The sequence below is a fragment of the Plasmodium sp. gorilla clade G2 genome (genome assembly GCF_900097015.1).
Source record: "Plasmodium sp. gorilla clade G2 genome assembly, chromosome: 14".
Taxonomy (NCBI): Eukaryota; Apicomplexa; class Aconoidasida; order Haemosporida; family Plasmodiidae; genus Plasmodium; species Plasmodium adleri (nom. inval.).
Genome location: NC_041706.1, coordinates 219,575 through 237,072, shown reverse-complemented (window position 1 = coordinate 237,072; position 17,498 = coordinate 219,575). Strand labels below are relative to the sequence as shown.

The window sequence follows — 17,498 nt, the reverse complement described above, 5'->3', positions numbered from 1 at the left end:
TTATTATGTACTATTTATTATTTATTATAATTTTTTTTATTTTTCGTTTCCTGTTAACATGTTAGGAATTCCTAATATTAAAAAGAGAAATATATATATATATATATTATATATTTGAATAAATATTATTATATTAATATATATCTTTATATGTATACATACATATAAAAACATTAATTTATGTTTATATAAAAATTCATTTATTAGCGTTGCATAAACATATGACGTAAAAAAAAATATATTTACCATCTTTTATTGGAAAAGAAATGTTACATTTGGGGCATATCAAAGACCCTTCCATTATATGAACCTATATAAATACAAATGACATGATATTATTTTTTAGATACACATCAAAATATATAATATATAAATAAATAAATATATATATATATTTAATTAAATACCTTAAAAAGGGCATGATGAATGGAATTTAAAAATTCTTCATCTTCCAGATGATCACTAGAATAGCTAGCTTGTAAATTTATACCAAACTAAAAATAAAACATACATAAATATATACATATATATATATATATATATATATATATATATATATGTGCATATATCATTTTGTTGTTGTATACATAAAAAATTAACCATATTACAATTCATAAATAGGTAAAATTATTCTTATAAATGTATTTATATTTATTAAGAAAAAAAAATTATATATTCATATTACGAAGAAATACCTGTTTAGCTGTGTTATATAAAACATCGTAATCAACTTTTGATAATACATTTTTTACAAATTCTACATTTATATCTTGATCTAATATTTTTATATTTTCTTGAGAATCCAAATCTAATTTTATTGTTAGCGGATAACCTCCTGTGCACTGTGTTTCATTGCTATTAAAATTAATAAATATATATATATATATAAACATTTTTTAAATAAAACAATTATCTGTATATATAATTAAAATTTAGAAATAGCACATACATATAATATATACATATATATATATATATATATTGTATTATTTATAAATTGTCTTTTCTTTTTGAACAAACCATTTTAAAAAATTATGTGTTAAAAGTCTCATTATTAATTATATTTATATAAATATTAGATAACAAAAAAATTAATAATATATGTATACATATATATATATATATATTATAGAAGTGTCTAAAAGAAGTAATATTATTTTAATTATATAAAATACAAAACAGTAAGGTATTTTTTTTTCATATTTTTTATATATTTTTATTTAATTAAATATTTATATATTTTTTTTTCATTTATTTATTATACTGCATATAATTATAATAAAGAAGAAAAAGCTTATATGTAGAAACAAAATTGTTTAAAGTTTCTATAATAACAAAATAACAACGCCTATATATATATATATATATATATAATTAATATAATTATATTAACTTGGAAATAATATAGAATAAAAAAAATAAAAAAATAAAAAGAATTAAAAAATATGCTTATATATTTATCTAAATATAATTGTTTTTTTTCCTTTTTTTTTTTTTTTTTTTTAATACACAAATAAAATAAAACATAAAATACATGGATTTAATTAAAAAGAATAAAATAAATTAAAACATTATATTTTTCTTAATATGATTAAATATTTGTTAATTTAAAAGCCTGTAAAAAAAAAAAAAAAAAAAAAAAAAAACCTTATATATATAAAATTATATAGTATAACATAAAATATTATACATTATAATTTTCTTGGATATACATATTTATATATATATATAAAATACGTATGTATATATATATATATGATTTTGTGTTTATATATAAATATGCGTAAACCCACAATAAGATAAATAAATAATCCATTATATTATTTTTATTTTTTTTTATATAACATATATAATATAGTTATATTTATATTTTCATAATTTATTATATTTAATATTGTATAACATAATATTATAAATATATAATGATATTATATTTATATTATAAGCATTTGCTGAATATACAATTTTATATTTTCATCCATTTACATTTAAGTATATGATGTATATATGTATCTTGTAAGAATTAACATAATTAAAAAAAGGAAAAAAATATTTATAATTATATAATAATATACTCATTATAATATGATGATATTAAATGCTTCTTGGAATATTATATATATATGTTAAAGTGAAGAAATATATAATCATATATTATATATATATATATATGTATGTATATATTTAATTTTTTATTTTTTCCTTTTTAAGTAAAATGAAAAGATATTTTCTTCATAATGATAAATGTTGTAACAGAAAAAAAGCAAAAATAGAATGTGAATTTAATAACGAATTAAAAAAAGAATGCTTGACACCAAATATTTACGACTATCAATCGAATATAAAAAATGTGGAAGCTGAAAAAGACGACATAAGTGTTGGTGGATTCAATTTATTTAACTTAGAAGAAAATGGGAAAAGAAGAAAAATTAACATTTTAAATATTTTTGATAATAATATAAAGAAAAAAAATGAAACAGATATAAAATATATCAACCATCAGAATAATAATAATCATTTTGTTGGAAATAAAAATGACGAAAAAGTTTCTCAATATAATGATTATGATACACGTAATGAAAATTTTAACTATTATATGAATGAACACATTCATCGTAAAAATATTTATAAAAGTAAAGATAAATTTGATAATGATAATTTTTCTTATGATAAAATGGAATATTTAGGGAAAGAAAAATGGACAAGTATAAAAAATAAATATTATATAAAAATTAATAACCTACTCAAGGATATGCATATGATTAAACTGGCAAGAAATAATGATAAAATGAAAATGTAACATTAACAAGTCTTAAAAAGTGAATAACTTTAGATTTTTTCAGAACAATAAATTAGGGTGAATGTACAAAAAAAAAAAAAATTTTTTTTTTTTTTTTCTATGCATGTCCTACGATTATAAATATAAAAAAAAATATATAAATGTAAATATATACATATATATTAATAAACATAATTTTTTTTATTTTCTTTATTTTTTTCAAAAAATTGTAATAATTAAGATGTTCTCTTTAAAATGCTATTATAGAAGAAGAGAGTGTCTTAAAATAAAATTTTATATTTGATAATAATTCGTTATACATTTATTTTGTTTTATTTTTATTTATTTTTTTTGTTATATATATATATATATATATATATATATATTAATCTTATTTAAAATAATTTCCTTTTTATTTTATTTTATTTTATTTTTTTGTACACATTATCTATATTTTTTATATATATGTCTATATGACCATAATATATATTTGAAAAATTAAATAATATTTAATAAAATGATATATATTAAATACCTCACAATATATATATTAATTTATAATTTTCTAATTAGAAAGAATATTATTTAAAATTTTATGTTTTTTCTTATAAACGTTTGTAAAATAATTTTATTATAATATACACTGGTATATGTTATAACTAACTCATATAAAATTAACTAATCATATAAAGGTATAAATAATATATGTATATAAATATATATATGTATTTATTTATATATATTTATAATAAAAAATGTTATTATACTAAAAAAAATATATATATATATATCAGAGAATGATATAATTGTTTATCGTATGAAAAATATATAAATAAATAAATGTATTTATATATATATATATATATATATATATTTATTTATTTATTTATTTATATGTGTAATATTATATTATTTACATATCAACCTAATGTCATAATATCCATTTCTTCTAAGTTTGAATTATTCATTTTAAGTTCATCATTTTTATCATCTTTATTATATTTCTTCATTAATTCTTTAAGTTTCAAATTTTCTGATGTATTATTTTCATTATTTGTTTTATCTGTATGCACCACTTGTACCACTACCCTATTATCAATTCTTCTAGGTGATCGTGACCTTGATCTTCTTCTTATAGGTATGTTATCTACTTTTAAAGAAAGAGATGATTTATAAGATGTTGGTCTACGAGCATAATCTTTTCCTGTTGCCAAAGCTTTTTGACTTTCCAATTTTTTAAATCTACTAATTAATTCATCTTCTGTTTTCTCATATTTGTCTTTTCTATATCTTGTACTTCTCGATGAAGATCTAGAAACAGATCCATTTCTTTTTTTTTTACTTCTATATGACTCATGTTCTTCTGATGATCTATTATTATATTTATCTAATGACCTATCACGATGGTTATTATGTGATTTATAATGTGAAGAATGTTTACTACTATGTTTTCTTCTTTTACTTCTACTATGACTACGACTTGAATATTTATCAATACTATAATCTTTTTCATGACTTGAATTTCTCTTATGACTACGATTATGACTTCTTCGTCTTGTTCTACTACTACTTCTACTTTCATTTCTTTGTCTCCTTTTCCTTTTTCTTCTACTACTACTTCTACTATGTCTTGATCTTCTTCTACTACTATTGCTTCTACTATGTCTTGATTTTCTTCTACTATTGCTTCTACTACTACTATTTCTTCTTCGTCTTCTTCTTTTCCTTTCACTTACACTAGTACTTCTATCTCTGCTTCTATGTTTTTGTATATCTCTTTCTTTATGTTTATCTTTCCCTTCTAATTTTACGTATCCGATATTAACTAGCTTTTCGTTTCCATCAATTTCTCTTAGGCGTACAAAAAATTTATCCTTGCCGTGATTTACGACACCTCCTATTTCTCCTTTTTCCCATTCCCCGCTAAAAAATAATAAAATAAAAAAAAAAAAAAATATATATATATAAATATGTGCACATATATATATATATATATATATATATATTTGTAGAATTTTACTTTATATAAGCTAAAACGGGCTCCCCCTTTAAAAATTTTGCAATATTTTCTTTATTCTTTTTTAATCGCCTCCTATGGTCATCTATAATAATTAAACGTGCTCCGTATACATTCTTAATTTTTATAGGTAATCTTGGTAAAACTAAAAAACAATAAAATGAAAAAAAATAAGAAAATGAAAAACATAATAAAAAATTAGGTAAAAGGATTCATATTTTATGTAATTATATTTTTATATGATACTATAAAATTATACCAACAAAATATCCACACAAATATATATGTACATATAATTATATATATTTATATTATCATAATGAATATACCTGTATTAAAATATTTGTCATCTGATAATAAACTTTGTACATACTCTCCTATTGTTACTTTCCTTCTTTTGTCAGCTGAAATAGAAAATTCATCTTCTTCCAACAGATATGGTTCAAACCACATCCATAGCTAAAATTCAAAAAAAAAAAAAAAAAAAAAAATTTTTAAATTAAAAAAAAAAAAGGTACATAATGTTTTATATATATGTACATGAATTTGTGTACATATTTATTTACATATATATGTGCATTTGTTATATATAAATTTTTCATTTTTTTTTTTTTTTTTTACATTGGCTGGAGAATGGACATATCTCAAATATAAAAATCCACAAGCCCTTATATAACAAGAGTCTTTATTTTCAATTAAACTTTTTAGCTAAAAAAATAAAATATAAATATATAAATATATATATATATATATATATATATATATATATATATGTGTGATTTGTGCCTTACCTGCTTTTCAGATAAGTGCATTGTAAAAAACTTATAAAGACAACAGAAAAGAGTTGATGGTGCTCTATTACTTCCAATACAATATGGTTCTACATGATCAGCATAAGAATGAATTTCATCAAGTACTTCTTTAAATGTTTTTATTGGGATTAATGATTTGAAATATTCTGAGGATAAAATATTATTTCTTAACAATGTATTAACATTATATGTAGTGGTATTAGTCATTTCTAGACAATTTTTTTTTTCATCATTTATATAATTTGTATTTGATGTAGGAATAGCATTATTCGATAAAGTATTAGTACTTAATTTATATTTTAATGCTAACTGAGAATTTGGATACATATTATGAGCATGATATGGAGAAATAACATCTCCTGTTTTATTAACAAAAGAATTTAAAGTATTATTAAACATATTATTATTATTGTTCATATGATAATATCCTGTATCCATATAATTATAATTCATCATATATTGCCCTGATGTATTATATGCAACATGATCTTTATTATTTATATAAGGATAATTATAGTTATAATAATTTTGAATATTTCTATTACCATCATAATTATTTTCACAAGGTATATTATTATATGCTATTCTATTAGTCCCCATTCCGTCATTTAGGTTATTATAATAATAATAATTATAGACCTCTTTATTGTTTAAATCATTTTGATATGAGTCGTTTTTTTCAGCGGGTGCGCATGTTGTTGTATTATCTGTATTATTATTTTTATCCATTATATTTTATTTTTAATATTTTTATTTTTTAGAACTGAAATAAAAAAATAAGAAAAAAAAAAAAAAAAAATTTAAATTTAACTTATTAAATTTGGTTATTTTTAATTATCCAAATGTAAAAAAATATATATATATAAATTAATAGTATATTTAGTCAAAAGATTAAATAAATAAACTATTATAGAATTAACATCAAATATATACATATATTTATATGTTCATTAATTTATACATATTCAACACATATACATAATATATACTCATTTACATATACATATTCATACAAAAATAAATATTATATATCTCATTTTATTTTAATCTGCGCTGAATGAAAATAAATATATTCATATTATAATCTTCCTATAAAGAAAAATATAAAAACAGTTGTATATAATGTAATAGACATGAATAGAAACTATGTGAATTGTAAAAACATATAATAGCTAAAGAAAATAATATATAAAAATATATGTAATGTACTACAGACAAAAATATATATATATATGGGTAGTTTTTTTATTTTTTATATAGTCTAAAATTATGGACAATTAATAAAAAAAAAAAAATGTTTACACAATTAAAATATATATATATATATATATATATATATATATATATAAGCAAAGATATGAAATGGAATGAAAATAAGCTAACTCTAATAAATCATTTTCTGCTATGTTACAAATATAAAAATATACAGGTGAAAATTTTGAAATATTATGGGGGAAAATATTGCTTCACTTTTATTTTGATATTATATAAAAGTTAACATATTCCATATAACTCATCATACATTTTTTTTTTTTTTTTTTTTTTTTTAATTATTTTATTTTTTATATTTTCATTTATTTCCAATTAATGTATAATGGGATATTTTCTTTAACAGAAAATTCAGATAAAAAAAATATTTTTTTCTAGCTTGTCATTTTTTAAAAAAAGGAATAAAAAAATGTTTGCATATAAAAGCTCATAATTAAAAAATTAAAAAAAATATAAACGTTATATTTTGATATACTTTATATTTTTTTCTATTTACATAAAAGTAGTAAAGTATCTTTAAATTAACATAACAAATATTATTATAAAAATATATAATTATTTTACTAAATTCTATAATATAATATATATATAATATATATATTATAATATTAGTAAAAATAATTATGGTAAAATACGGCGGGGAATAAAAATATAAATATAAATAAAAAATAAATTCATATAAAATGTTTGTATATTTTATTAATTAATTAATTTTATGTTGGACTCAATTTTTGTATACGAAAAAAAAAAAAGTTAATATGAAATGTAATTTTTTTTTTTTTTTCGGGGGTACTAATATATTATTAATATATATGATCTATATATACATATATATAATATTTGTATATATATTATTAATTCATAAGTATGTATTATATATATATATATATATATATATATATAAATAAATATATATATATATATATATATATATTTTTTTTGTAAATGTCCTTTTTTTTATGCAATATTTATATTATTTTATGTAAAATAATGTATAAATTTTTTTTTGTTTTTACATAAAATATACAAACATAACATTATTATATATATATTATATGATAAAAAGGTTAGCTGTGTTTTTTTTTTTTTTTTTTTTTTTTTTATTTTAGGGGGAAGGTGATTCATTTGAAAAAAAATTTTAATATTATATTCATTTATTTCATTTTATATTTCTTTTCTATAATATATTGATTATTAATAAGTATACTAATATGTATAATTCTGCTTATATGTAGAAAAACAAATAATAAAAAAAAAAAAAAAAGAAGAAGAAAAGAAATATTATAAACTGTAACCTCATATTTTATTTTTTTGGTCCCTTTATATATATATATATATATATATATGTTCTTTGAATTTTGTATTAGTGGGTGAAAAGAAATATTGGTTTATATGGATATTAGTTTTTCTTTTTTTTTTAATTTTGTTTTTTGAACATTGCATGTTTATTTATATATTTTTTTTTCAAAAGAGAAGAGGGTTGCATAATATATGAAATAATAATATTATGACATATTAATTTTTTTTTTTTTTGAATTTAATACATGATTGTATATTATCATTTTTATTATGTTTTAAAATTATAATTATATATATATTCCATATATATATATTTTTTAATATTATATGTATATGTGTTAATAAATCTGTTATATGTGTATAGATTTTAATAATGGCTAAACATAAGAAGAAAGAGGAACATGATGAAAAACGTGATAACAGTGAGTTAAAAAATATAAAGAACAAATTAGAAGACTTGAAAAACAAAACACAAATATGCGATGAAAAAAATGAAGATATAAAGAAATATGTTGATCCATATAATGATTTAAAATTACACATTTTAAATATATTAGATGAAACTAGAAAATGTATAAGAGAAAAAGAAAGTATGCAGAAAATACATGGAAACAATATGGAAGTTATTAAAAGAGGAAATATTATATATAACAATATGAAAAACGTAGAAACATATTTTATAAAATTAGAAGATATATTAAATAAACAATTAAAACAAAAATATAATTTTTCAAAAGAAGAATTATTAGATAAAAATGAAACGTTTGAATTATTGAAAAGACAAATGTATGAATGTAAAAAATTAAGTAATTATGATGAAATCAAAAATACATACGTAGTTAATTTTAATGATATTAAGAATAAACCTAAATTGAATAGTAAGAAAGAAAAAATATATATATATATATTTATATTTATATATTGGCAATCGAAATAGAAGAATATAAATTTGTATACCCTCTTCACCATGAATAATTTAATATATATATAAATAATATACATGTGAATGTATTATATATATGCTTTACTTTTTTTTTTTTTTAGAAAAGGACACGAGTGATATATCTCATGATGAAGATGACTTAGTAGTCATAAATAGATGGAAAGAAAGAGACAAGCAATTTAACGAAGATATTTTAAAAATAGGTGAAGTGATAGATAAAATAGGAGCTAACACTGTTATATTAACTCAAAAAGCTGAAGAGCAAAATGAAATCATCTTAAATTTACATGAACAAACAGAAAAAACACAAGACAATGTTAAAGAGGTAAATGTAGAAATTAAAAAAGTTATGAAGAAACATTCTCAGGTAACATGGTGTTGTAGAATTACACTAGTTATTATTTTTCTTATGTTAGTAGTTTTAACGTCTAATATTATATCAAACAAATTTTTAAAAAAATTATAATATATATATGTATATGTATTCATATTTGTTTATGAATAATATATTGTATATATAACAATGTTGTGCTTAATTTATCATAGAAATGCAACCGTATGAAATTATCTAATTATAATAAAGATAATATATATATATATATATATATATATATTTATAATAATTAATGGTTAATATATAACTATTAGTTATATGTATATGTAATGATTATTTTATATTTTATATTTTATATTGTTATATATATATATATATTTTTTTTTTTTTTGTCATTCTAATTTTAATTTTTCATAATTTAATTTTTATAATTTTTCTTATTTTTTTGTTAATAATTTTTATTTCGATATATATATGTGTGTATATCATAAAATAAATATGCAAATTAATATATTATTATTTTATATAATTTTTTGATTAAGAAAAGAAATTCTTTATTTTAAAATGTTTATTTTTTTTCTTAAAATTTTATAATTTGTTTTAAAAAAAAAAAAAAAAAAAATTATTTACTTTATTATATTATACAAGGCTTTAAATGTATATTTAATATATATAATATAAGCTTACCAAGAGGAAACCATATGAACATATATATATATATATATATATATATATATCAATGTAATAATAAAAATTATAAAATATATGTCTTTTTATTTTTTTTTAAACAATTAGGCAAAAAAAATAAAAAAAAATAATATATATAATACTTAATTTTTTTACGAATAACTAAAAATTATTCATATAAAAGATTTAATTAGAAATAAATCATGAAAATAAAAATGATCTGAATTAATTTAACATAATAAAAAAACGAAAAACAAGTAATAACATAAAATATATATATAAGTTCAAAAGAGAAATATATAAATATATAATAGAGTTTATATATTTTCTTTGAATTTATCATTAATTATATACACATGAAATTATTATACATATAATAAATTTAAAAAATAAAAAGGTCTTCACATATAAATATATATATATATAATATTTTAGTTGTGTCCACCTTTTTATTTATCTCTATAATTTTAAGATTCCTTTTTATCGATACATTCCCAAAACTATAGCATGATGACGGTGGAATGGCTCAAGTGTTAATTTTTCTTTTGGTTTACAATTTTCTTTTTTTAACTTTTCCATTTCAGATGCAAATACGACTTCTGGTTTAGCAGTGGAATCAACACAATTAGCTTTAATAGAAATAATAAACCATCCTCCTGTTTTTAAAAACATATGTGCATTAATAGCAACGATACGAGCTTGATCAGGTTGTGCGACATCAGCAAAAACAACATCTACCATATCTACAAGCATTCTATATTTAGTTGGTTGTCTTGCATCTTCTACAATTGGAACAATATTTGATCTCTTTTTAGACATATTTGTTAAATCTCTACCTGACCTATGAGAAAATTCAACAGCATAAACAACACCTTCATCACCTACCATATCAGAAACATGAGAAACAGAAGTACCATTTGCTGCACCTAAATATAAAACTTTACATCCTGGTTTTATAGGCATATTCCCTACACCTCCCATTAAACATGCACCTAATTTAGATCTAAATGGATTCCATACTCTATATTCTATTTTCTCATCTTCTGTCATTACTTCATATCTTTTTTCACCATATACACTTTCTCCAGGAACTAAATTTTTCGTAACTAATATATCTGATTTTCCTTTTAATAAATAAACACCTGGAAATCTATGAGGTACTACAATTACTTTTCCAGATTTATTATCTTTTTTAAAACTCTTTCTATCTTTATTTCCTCTTCCACCACCACCTCTTCCGCCTCCTCCGCCTCTTCCTCCACCTCCTCCACCTCTTCCGCCTCCACCACCTCTTCCTCCACCTCCTCCTCGACCACCATTGAAACCTTTCCAATTACTTCCTTTACGTACGGGGTTATTATTTCCCTTTCCAAAATTACTGCTGTTCCTCTTAAAATTCCCTGATCCGCCCCTAAAAGAGTCTATAAAGTGGCAAAACAAATCAAAATAAGTATATGAAACAATTCAATGAAAGGGGTATTAAATAAAAAAAATACATATATATGTATATATATATATATATTATATGTTGCACTATTATAAAGATTGATAAATCTTTATTAATTCACAAAAAGGTACAAATTAAATATATATTTATATATATTATATAATCATAAATTAAAATTTCCATTTTGTACTGAAATATTCTCATATATATCTATTTTTATAATATTCTATGTTTTCACATACCTGTCATTATATATATTTATATATATATATATTTTTTTTATTATTATAAGGTAATAATAAGGTTATATAAAAATAAATTACAACAAATGAGGGGTTCTAATAATGTATGTCAACTTTATAAACATGAAATATAATTTTTTTTTTCATTCAAAAGGAAAAAAAAAAATATATATATTAAAGGAAAAATATTTTTCAACAATATGTATTATATATAATAATATAGTTATTATATATATATATATATATATATATATATATATATATATATATATATATATATCTGTTGTTTGGGGAAAAAAAAAAAAAAAAAATTAATTTATATTATTTTTCAATATTTTTGTTTTAATAATATTATACATATTATTATATACATATAATTTATACAAAACATAAATAAAATAAAGGTTTTTCTTTTTTTTTTTTTTTTTTTTTTTTTTCTATGTTCGTAAATATAACAAATGAATCTACTTGTTTGTATTTTTTTATAAAATGGAAATATTTCATAAATCGATTATTACTTCTTTTTTTTTTTTTTTTTTGAATTTATAATTATATATATTATATATATATGTATAATTTGTTATGAATATATATTTTACATATAAATATAACTTTTTTAAATAATAATATATAATATATTCTATTATGTATATATTTTAAAAATAACATATAAATTTTATATATATATATAGAAAACTTGATGTTTGTAATTACATATATATATATATATATATATATATATATATTATATATATTTTATATAAGGGCTTAAATTATATGTAAATTTTTTTTTTCTTGATGAGAATATAAATATAATATAAATAAATAATATTATATATATATAATATATATATAATAATATTTATCTAAGAAAAACAAAAAAAAAAAGTAAAATAACTTTTTTCTTTTTTATTAATTAATGTGACAACATTTGTGAATTGGAAAGATTTTAAAAATATGTTATATATAATATTTTTTGTTATAATTATTAAAACTATATTAATTATATATATATATATATTTATTTATTTATTTTTCATAAGTAATAAATTATTTAGAAATATATACATTCTATAAAATGTAATTCTTTTATACCTTTAAAAAATAGTAAAAATATATATATTTTTTTTCATTTATATATATTTCGTTTATGTAATGATTTTTTTTTTTTTTTTTTGAAGCTATTTAAAAAATGAATATGAAGAATAAGAAAAAAATTACGTCTTATATAATAAAATAAAAGGAAAAATGCGAATTTTTTAGGAAAATAAATGTATTTAGCATATAAACATTTCAATATATATATATATATAATAAATTACATTGTGCTTTATAATTCCACATGTTTGTTAAATGTTATTGATCTACTATGATTATTTGAAGAAAATGATTCTATATTATTTTGTGTGGATCCTTTAAATTCTTCTTGTCCTGTGCCTACAATAATTTCTACTATACCACCTTGATTCGATAAAGCGCCTGAATGTATTGCAGCTTTACATAATACTGATATAGGACTATAAATATTAGTTCCATATATTTTGTCCCTTATTTTATTGCAATTTGATGGGCAATTAATAGTTCTTTTTTCTCCTACTGATAAATTTAATATAAATTGTCCATTAGTAGAACATGTAAAAATATTTTCTTCATTTTCTGAAAGAACTGAAAAGGATCTTAATTGTGATTGTTTTTCTGATTTACTAAGAATACCAAAATGTCCTCTAGAAGATTTATATTCTAATAATCCTTCTACAATTTTAAGAACAAAAGAGTTATTTTTATTCCCCATATGTGGTTTATATATTCCTGCATGTATGGCTGCTTTACATATTGATGAATCAGGGGTATAATAATTATTTGTTCCTTTAATAAAAAATTTTGATTTAGTACAATTTTCTAAACAACTAACTAAAAACTGAGAACCTATTTTTCCATTGAATTGTTCAGAAAGTAAATTATCTTGACATTTTAAATTAATTTGTTTAGTATTAATTTGTAAATCTTTATTTATCATATTTTTTGATTTACATGGTGTAACACAATCACGTCCATCAATAGTTTTTTGTACTCCTCTTTTATTTTTTTGATTTTTTTTTTTATCTTTTTTTGAATTTGACATTTGTTCTAATATATTTGTGTTAAGATATTCTAATGATAAGGATGAATTTAATGATTCTTTTATTTCTTCTTCTGATAATGTATATTTATATATTTCTACTAAATGTATATTACCTATAAAATAATCTTTGGTTGTTTGATTAGATCTTCCTATTATTAAATCCCCACTTAATGTAAAGTTATAGGTATTTTTTTCTGTTAATACTTTTTTTCCATTTATATATAAATATAATGTTTTATTAATTTTATTAAACATTACTGTGATATGATAGGTTTGTCCAAACTGGGGTTTAAATTTACTTTTAATTAAATGTGGATTACAATTTTGTTCTATGATTAATTCATTTTCTTCATTAATAGATATAGATATTCCCTCACATAAACTATGAGATAAGATAGTTCTCCATGTTCCTTCCCCTCCACTTAAAGTAAAATATACAATAAATGTAAAACTAGCTAAACTTTTAATATATTTTTCATTAGGCAAATTCGTACAATCTATGTAATCATTTTCTTTTCCATTAAATCCAACAAATCCTGTAGGAGCAATCCATTGGAATGTTGGTTTCATAGAACTACTTATATGATGATCTAATTTATTATAAAATAATGAATGATCATGTGTAAAATCTATTTCATTTTTATTTATCATTTCATCTTCTGATTTTATATTACTTTTTCTCTCTTCTCTTAAAAGAGACATAGTTGGTATACTAATGGTAAAACTTTTAGATGTACCATTAAAATCATGAGATTCTATATTATTTCTTTTTGTTCCTATAAAATTCGTATGTGTATGTCCAATTGATATTACTATATCTTCTGCTATGTTATTCGGTAGTACACCTGAATGAATTGCTGATTTACATATAGGAGAATCATATGTATATAAAAATGTTCCTTTAACAATTCCTATTTCTTCATCACATTTTTCAGGACAACTAGCTAAAAACACATCCCCTGTTGTAGCAGTACTTAAACTAGATTTCGATAACATTTTATCAAAACATGTTAATTCTATCTTTGGATGAAATTTTTTTTTTTCCAAATTTATTAAATGTTTTTTATTTTGTCCTTCTCCATGTGAATTATTATCATCTCCAATACATCCTATTATAACATCTTCATCATGAGAACAATAAATATCATCATGTGTTTCATGAGGGCAATTCTTTAATAATTTTTCATCACCTTTACATTTAATATTAACAGCATTTATTTTTTCAGTATCTGGTCCACATAAATTTTCACCAGATATATCTGTACATGAATGATGAGAAAAACCATTTCCTTTTAAACCACTATAACCTAATTCATGACATACAATATTTTCTGCTTCTTTAACCCATCCTTCTGAACAAACAGATCCAAAAACACCATGATAATATATTTGTAATCTTCCAATACCATTATTTGAAGGTGCTCCATTAATATCTACAAGTCTAATAGAACCATCATTTATTAATTCATTTGATGAGTAATGTAAGCATTGAACTATAACATCATCATGATGATCTACACAATGTGAGAAATCATCAGCATTACATTTTGATATATCTTTTTCATGACCTGTACATAAAATACCTGATGAAGCAAATGGATATTTATATCCAGCACAATAATTTTGTCCATTTAAATTTGAACAATTTTCTTTGATATGAATACCATTAGGAAAACCTAAATCTTTACAAGCTCTTTTAGCTGCATCATCATTAAATTGAAAATTTGGTCCCTTTAAACAAACGGTACCCCAGCTGTTTTTATTTTTTAAACGTATTTCTAATCTTCCTAAGGATGATAATTTTCCAAAAGAATCTACAATACGTACATTACTAATTATATCATCTATAGAATCTAGATGATAAGTAAAAAAAGTAAAATTTTTTTCATCTGCTTTAGTACTAAAATCAAGAGCTTCCAATTCATTGAATATTTTGTCTTTTATTGCATAATAATGATTTAATTCACTTGCTACAGTAACAATAATTTCACCACCACTAGGTGATATAGAACCATCATGTATAGCTGCTGCACAAATAGATGTAGATGATGGATGTATAGAAGATCCTTCAATAATAGCAAATTCAGAATTTTGACAATTTTGTGGACATCTGACTTTAAATATTTGTACTTTATTTTGTAATAATTTATTTATATTATTTGTATTAATTAGATCAATAGCACGTATATGACAATCTATATCTTTAGAAGTTCCTTCGATAGTATCTGATTTTATATTAACCTTTACATTTTTATCATAAGGAGCACCAATCCAACTCTTTACATTAAAAATATAAATTTTGTTGTTGTTATCAGATTTGATTTTAATAAAATCACAATACCAAGGATCATTTAATGAATTATTAATTAAAATGATATCTTCTAAATCCCCTACATCAGATGCTTGAAATTTTATTTTTTTTAAACCTCCAGCACTAAATCCTTCATGTAATACTTTAGTATTACTTCGTTTATTATTACCTAATAAAATAATTTCAATAGTACCAGTTGTAGCAGCTTCAATATCTTTACCTGTTTGTACATAAGCTATATATATTTTATTTCCTGATAAAAAATACGTACCCTCTGGTTTCTTATCATTTAATGAACCAATACAATCAAAAACCCAATATTTATAATCCTTCCAAACAGTGATCTTTTTACATTTCCAATTTTTATTTTGTGAATTTAATTTTATATGTATATATTCAGGATTTCCTATATCAGAACGAACTGTAAAAATCTTATTTAATAAACCTTCATTTTCATTCCCTATAATTATTTCCTTTGTTTTAGAACCATAACCATTCGAAAGAACCAAAGAAACATTACTATATAAATCTACATCTTTAGATAAAACTGGAATAGTTTCTATCATATATCTACTAATACTATCTCCTTCACTTATACATTCAGCATAATCAGACTTACCATATTCAAAAGTGGCTTTACACCATTCTTTACAATATGCATTTAAAATTAATATATAAATATTAATCAAGATAAGGATATCTTTAAATTTTTTCATTGTACATGTCAACACATGTATATTAATATATATTATATGAAAAGATAAAAATATAAAAAATAAAACAATTAATATATATATATATATATATATATATATATGTGTATATATTTATATATTTTTTTAATATAGGTTCTTATTTTGTACGTTATTCTTTTCAATATTATATATTCCTAGGTCTACATGAGTTTTCTATTTTGCTTTTTGATGTTATATTATATGTCTTTAAAATGTTATATTCCTACTAATATATATACATATATATTTATATGTAAGAAGTGTCTTTTATTAATTTTTTAATGAATATATCACCTATCTTAAAAATAATTACATATACATTATAAACGCGGTGTTAAAGGAAATATAATAAAAAGAAGAAAAAAAAAAAAAAAAAAAAAACAGACAAACATGTATAAAATACATATATTAAAATATTTTAGGAATAATTACTCCCAAATGTTGTTATAAAATAGTAACTTATATAAGACAGATTTGTGTATATACATTATAAAATTAATTT

General features: G+C 19.5%; 6 protein-coding genes across 6 annotated transcripts; 2 read left to right on the top strand and 4 right to left on the bottom strand.

The window, feature by feature from the left end:
* Positions 1 to 36: 36 nt before the first annotated feature.
* Positions 37 to 1,052, bottom strand: PADL01_1407100 (tRNA m2G10 methyltransferase subunit, putative; the record flags this gene model as incomplete). The annotated part of the gene is made up of 5 exons (XM_028684343.1): positions 37 to 71; positions 247 to 310; positions 408 to 494; positions 696 to 855; positions 1,021 to 1,052. 5 exons carry the CDS (start codon positions 1,050 to 1,052, stop codon positions 37 to 39), a joined length of 378 nt encoding a protein of 125 aa, XP_028540430.1.
* A 1,163-nt stretch (positions 1,053 to 2,215) lies between these two features.
* Positions 2,216 to 2,800, top strand: PADL01_1407000 (conserved Plasmodium protein, unknown function; the record flags this gene model as incomplete). The annotated part of the gene is made up of 1 exon (XM_028684342.1): positions 2,216 to 2,800. One exon carries the CDS (start codon positions 2,216 to 2,218, stop codon positions 2,798 to 2,800), a length of 585 nt encoding a protein of 194 aa, XP_028540429.1.
* An 899-nt stretch (positions 2,801 to 3,699) lies between these two features.
* Positions 3,700 to 6,337, bottom strand: PADL01_1406900 (pre-mRNA-splicing factor 38B, putative; the record flags this gene model as incomplete). Its single annotated transcript, XM_028684341.1, has 5 exons — positions 3,700 to 4,702; positions 4,800 to 4,941; positions 5,126 to 5,255; positions 5,418 to 5,504; positions 5,588 to 6,337. The coding sequence occupies 5 exons, from the start codon at positions 6,335 to 6,337 to the stop codon at positions 3,700 to 3,702; spliced, it is 2,112 nt and encodes a 703-aa protein (XP_028540428.1).
* A 2,212-nt stretch (positions 6,338 to 8,549) lies between these two features.
* Positions 8,550 to 9,585, top strand: PADL01_1406800 (conserved Plasmodium protein, unknown function; the record flags this gene model as incomplete). Its single annotated transcript, XM_028684340.1, has 2 exons — positions 8,550 to 9,054; positions 9,221 to 9,585. 2 exons carry the CDS (start codon positions 8,550 to 8,552, stop codon positions 9,583 to 9,585), a joined length of 870 nt encoding a protein of 289 aa, XP_028540427.1.
* Positions 9,586 to 10,620: 1,035 nt separating this feature from the next.
* PADL01_1406700 (fibrillarin, putative) lies at positions 10,621 to 11,836 on the bottom strand (the record flags this gene model as incomplete). Its single annotated transcript, XM_028684339.1, has 2 exons — positions 10,621 to 11,561; positions 11,830 to 11,836. The coding sequence occupies 2 exons, from the start codon at positions 11,834 to 11,836 to the stop codon at positions 10,621 to 10,623; spliced, it is 948 nt and encodes a 315-aa protein (XP_028540426.1).
* A 1,323-nt stretch (positions 11,837 to 13,159) lies between these two features.
* Positions 13,160 to 16,978, bottom strand: PADL01_1406600 (scavenger receptor-like protein; the record flags this gene model as incomplete). Its single annotated transcript, XM_028684338.1, has 1 exon — positions 13,160 to 16,978. The coding sequence occupies one exon, from the start codon at positions 16,976 to 16,978 to the stop codon at positions 13,160 to 13,162; it is 3,819 nt and encodes a 1,272-aa protein (XP_028540425.1).
* Positions 16,979 to 17,498: the final 520 nt, after the last annotated feature.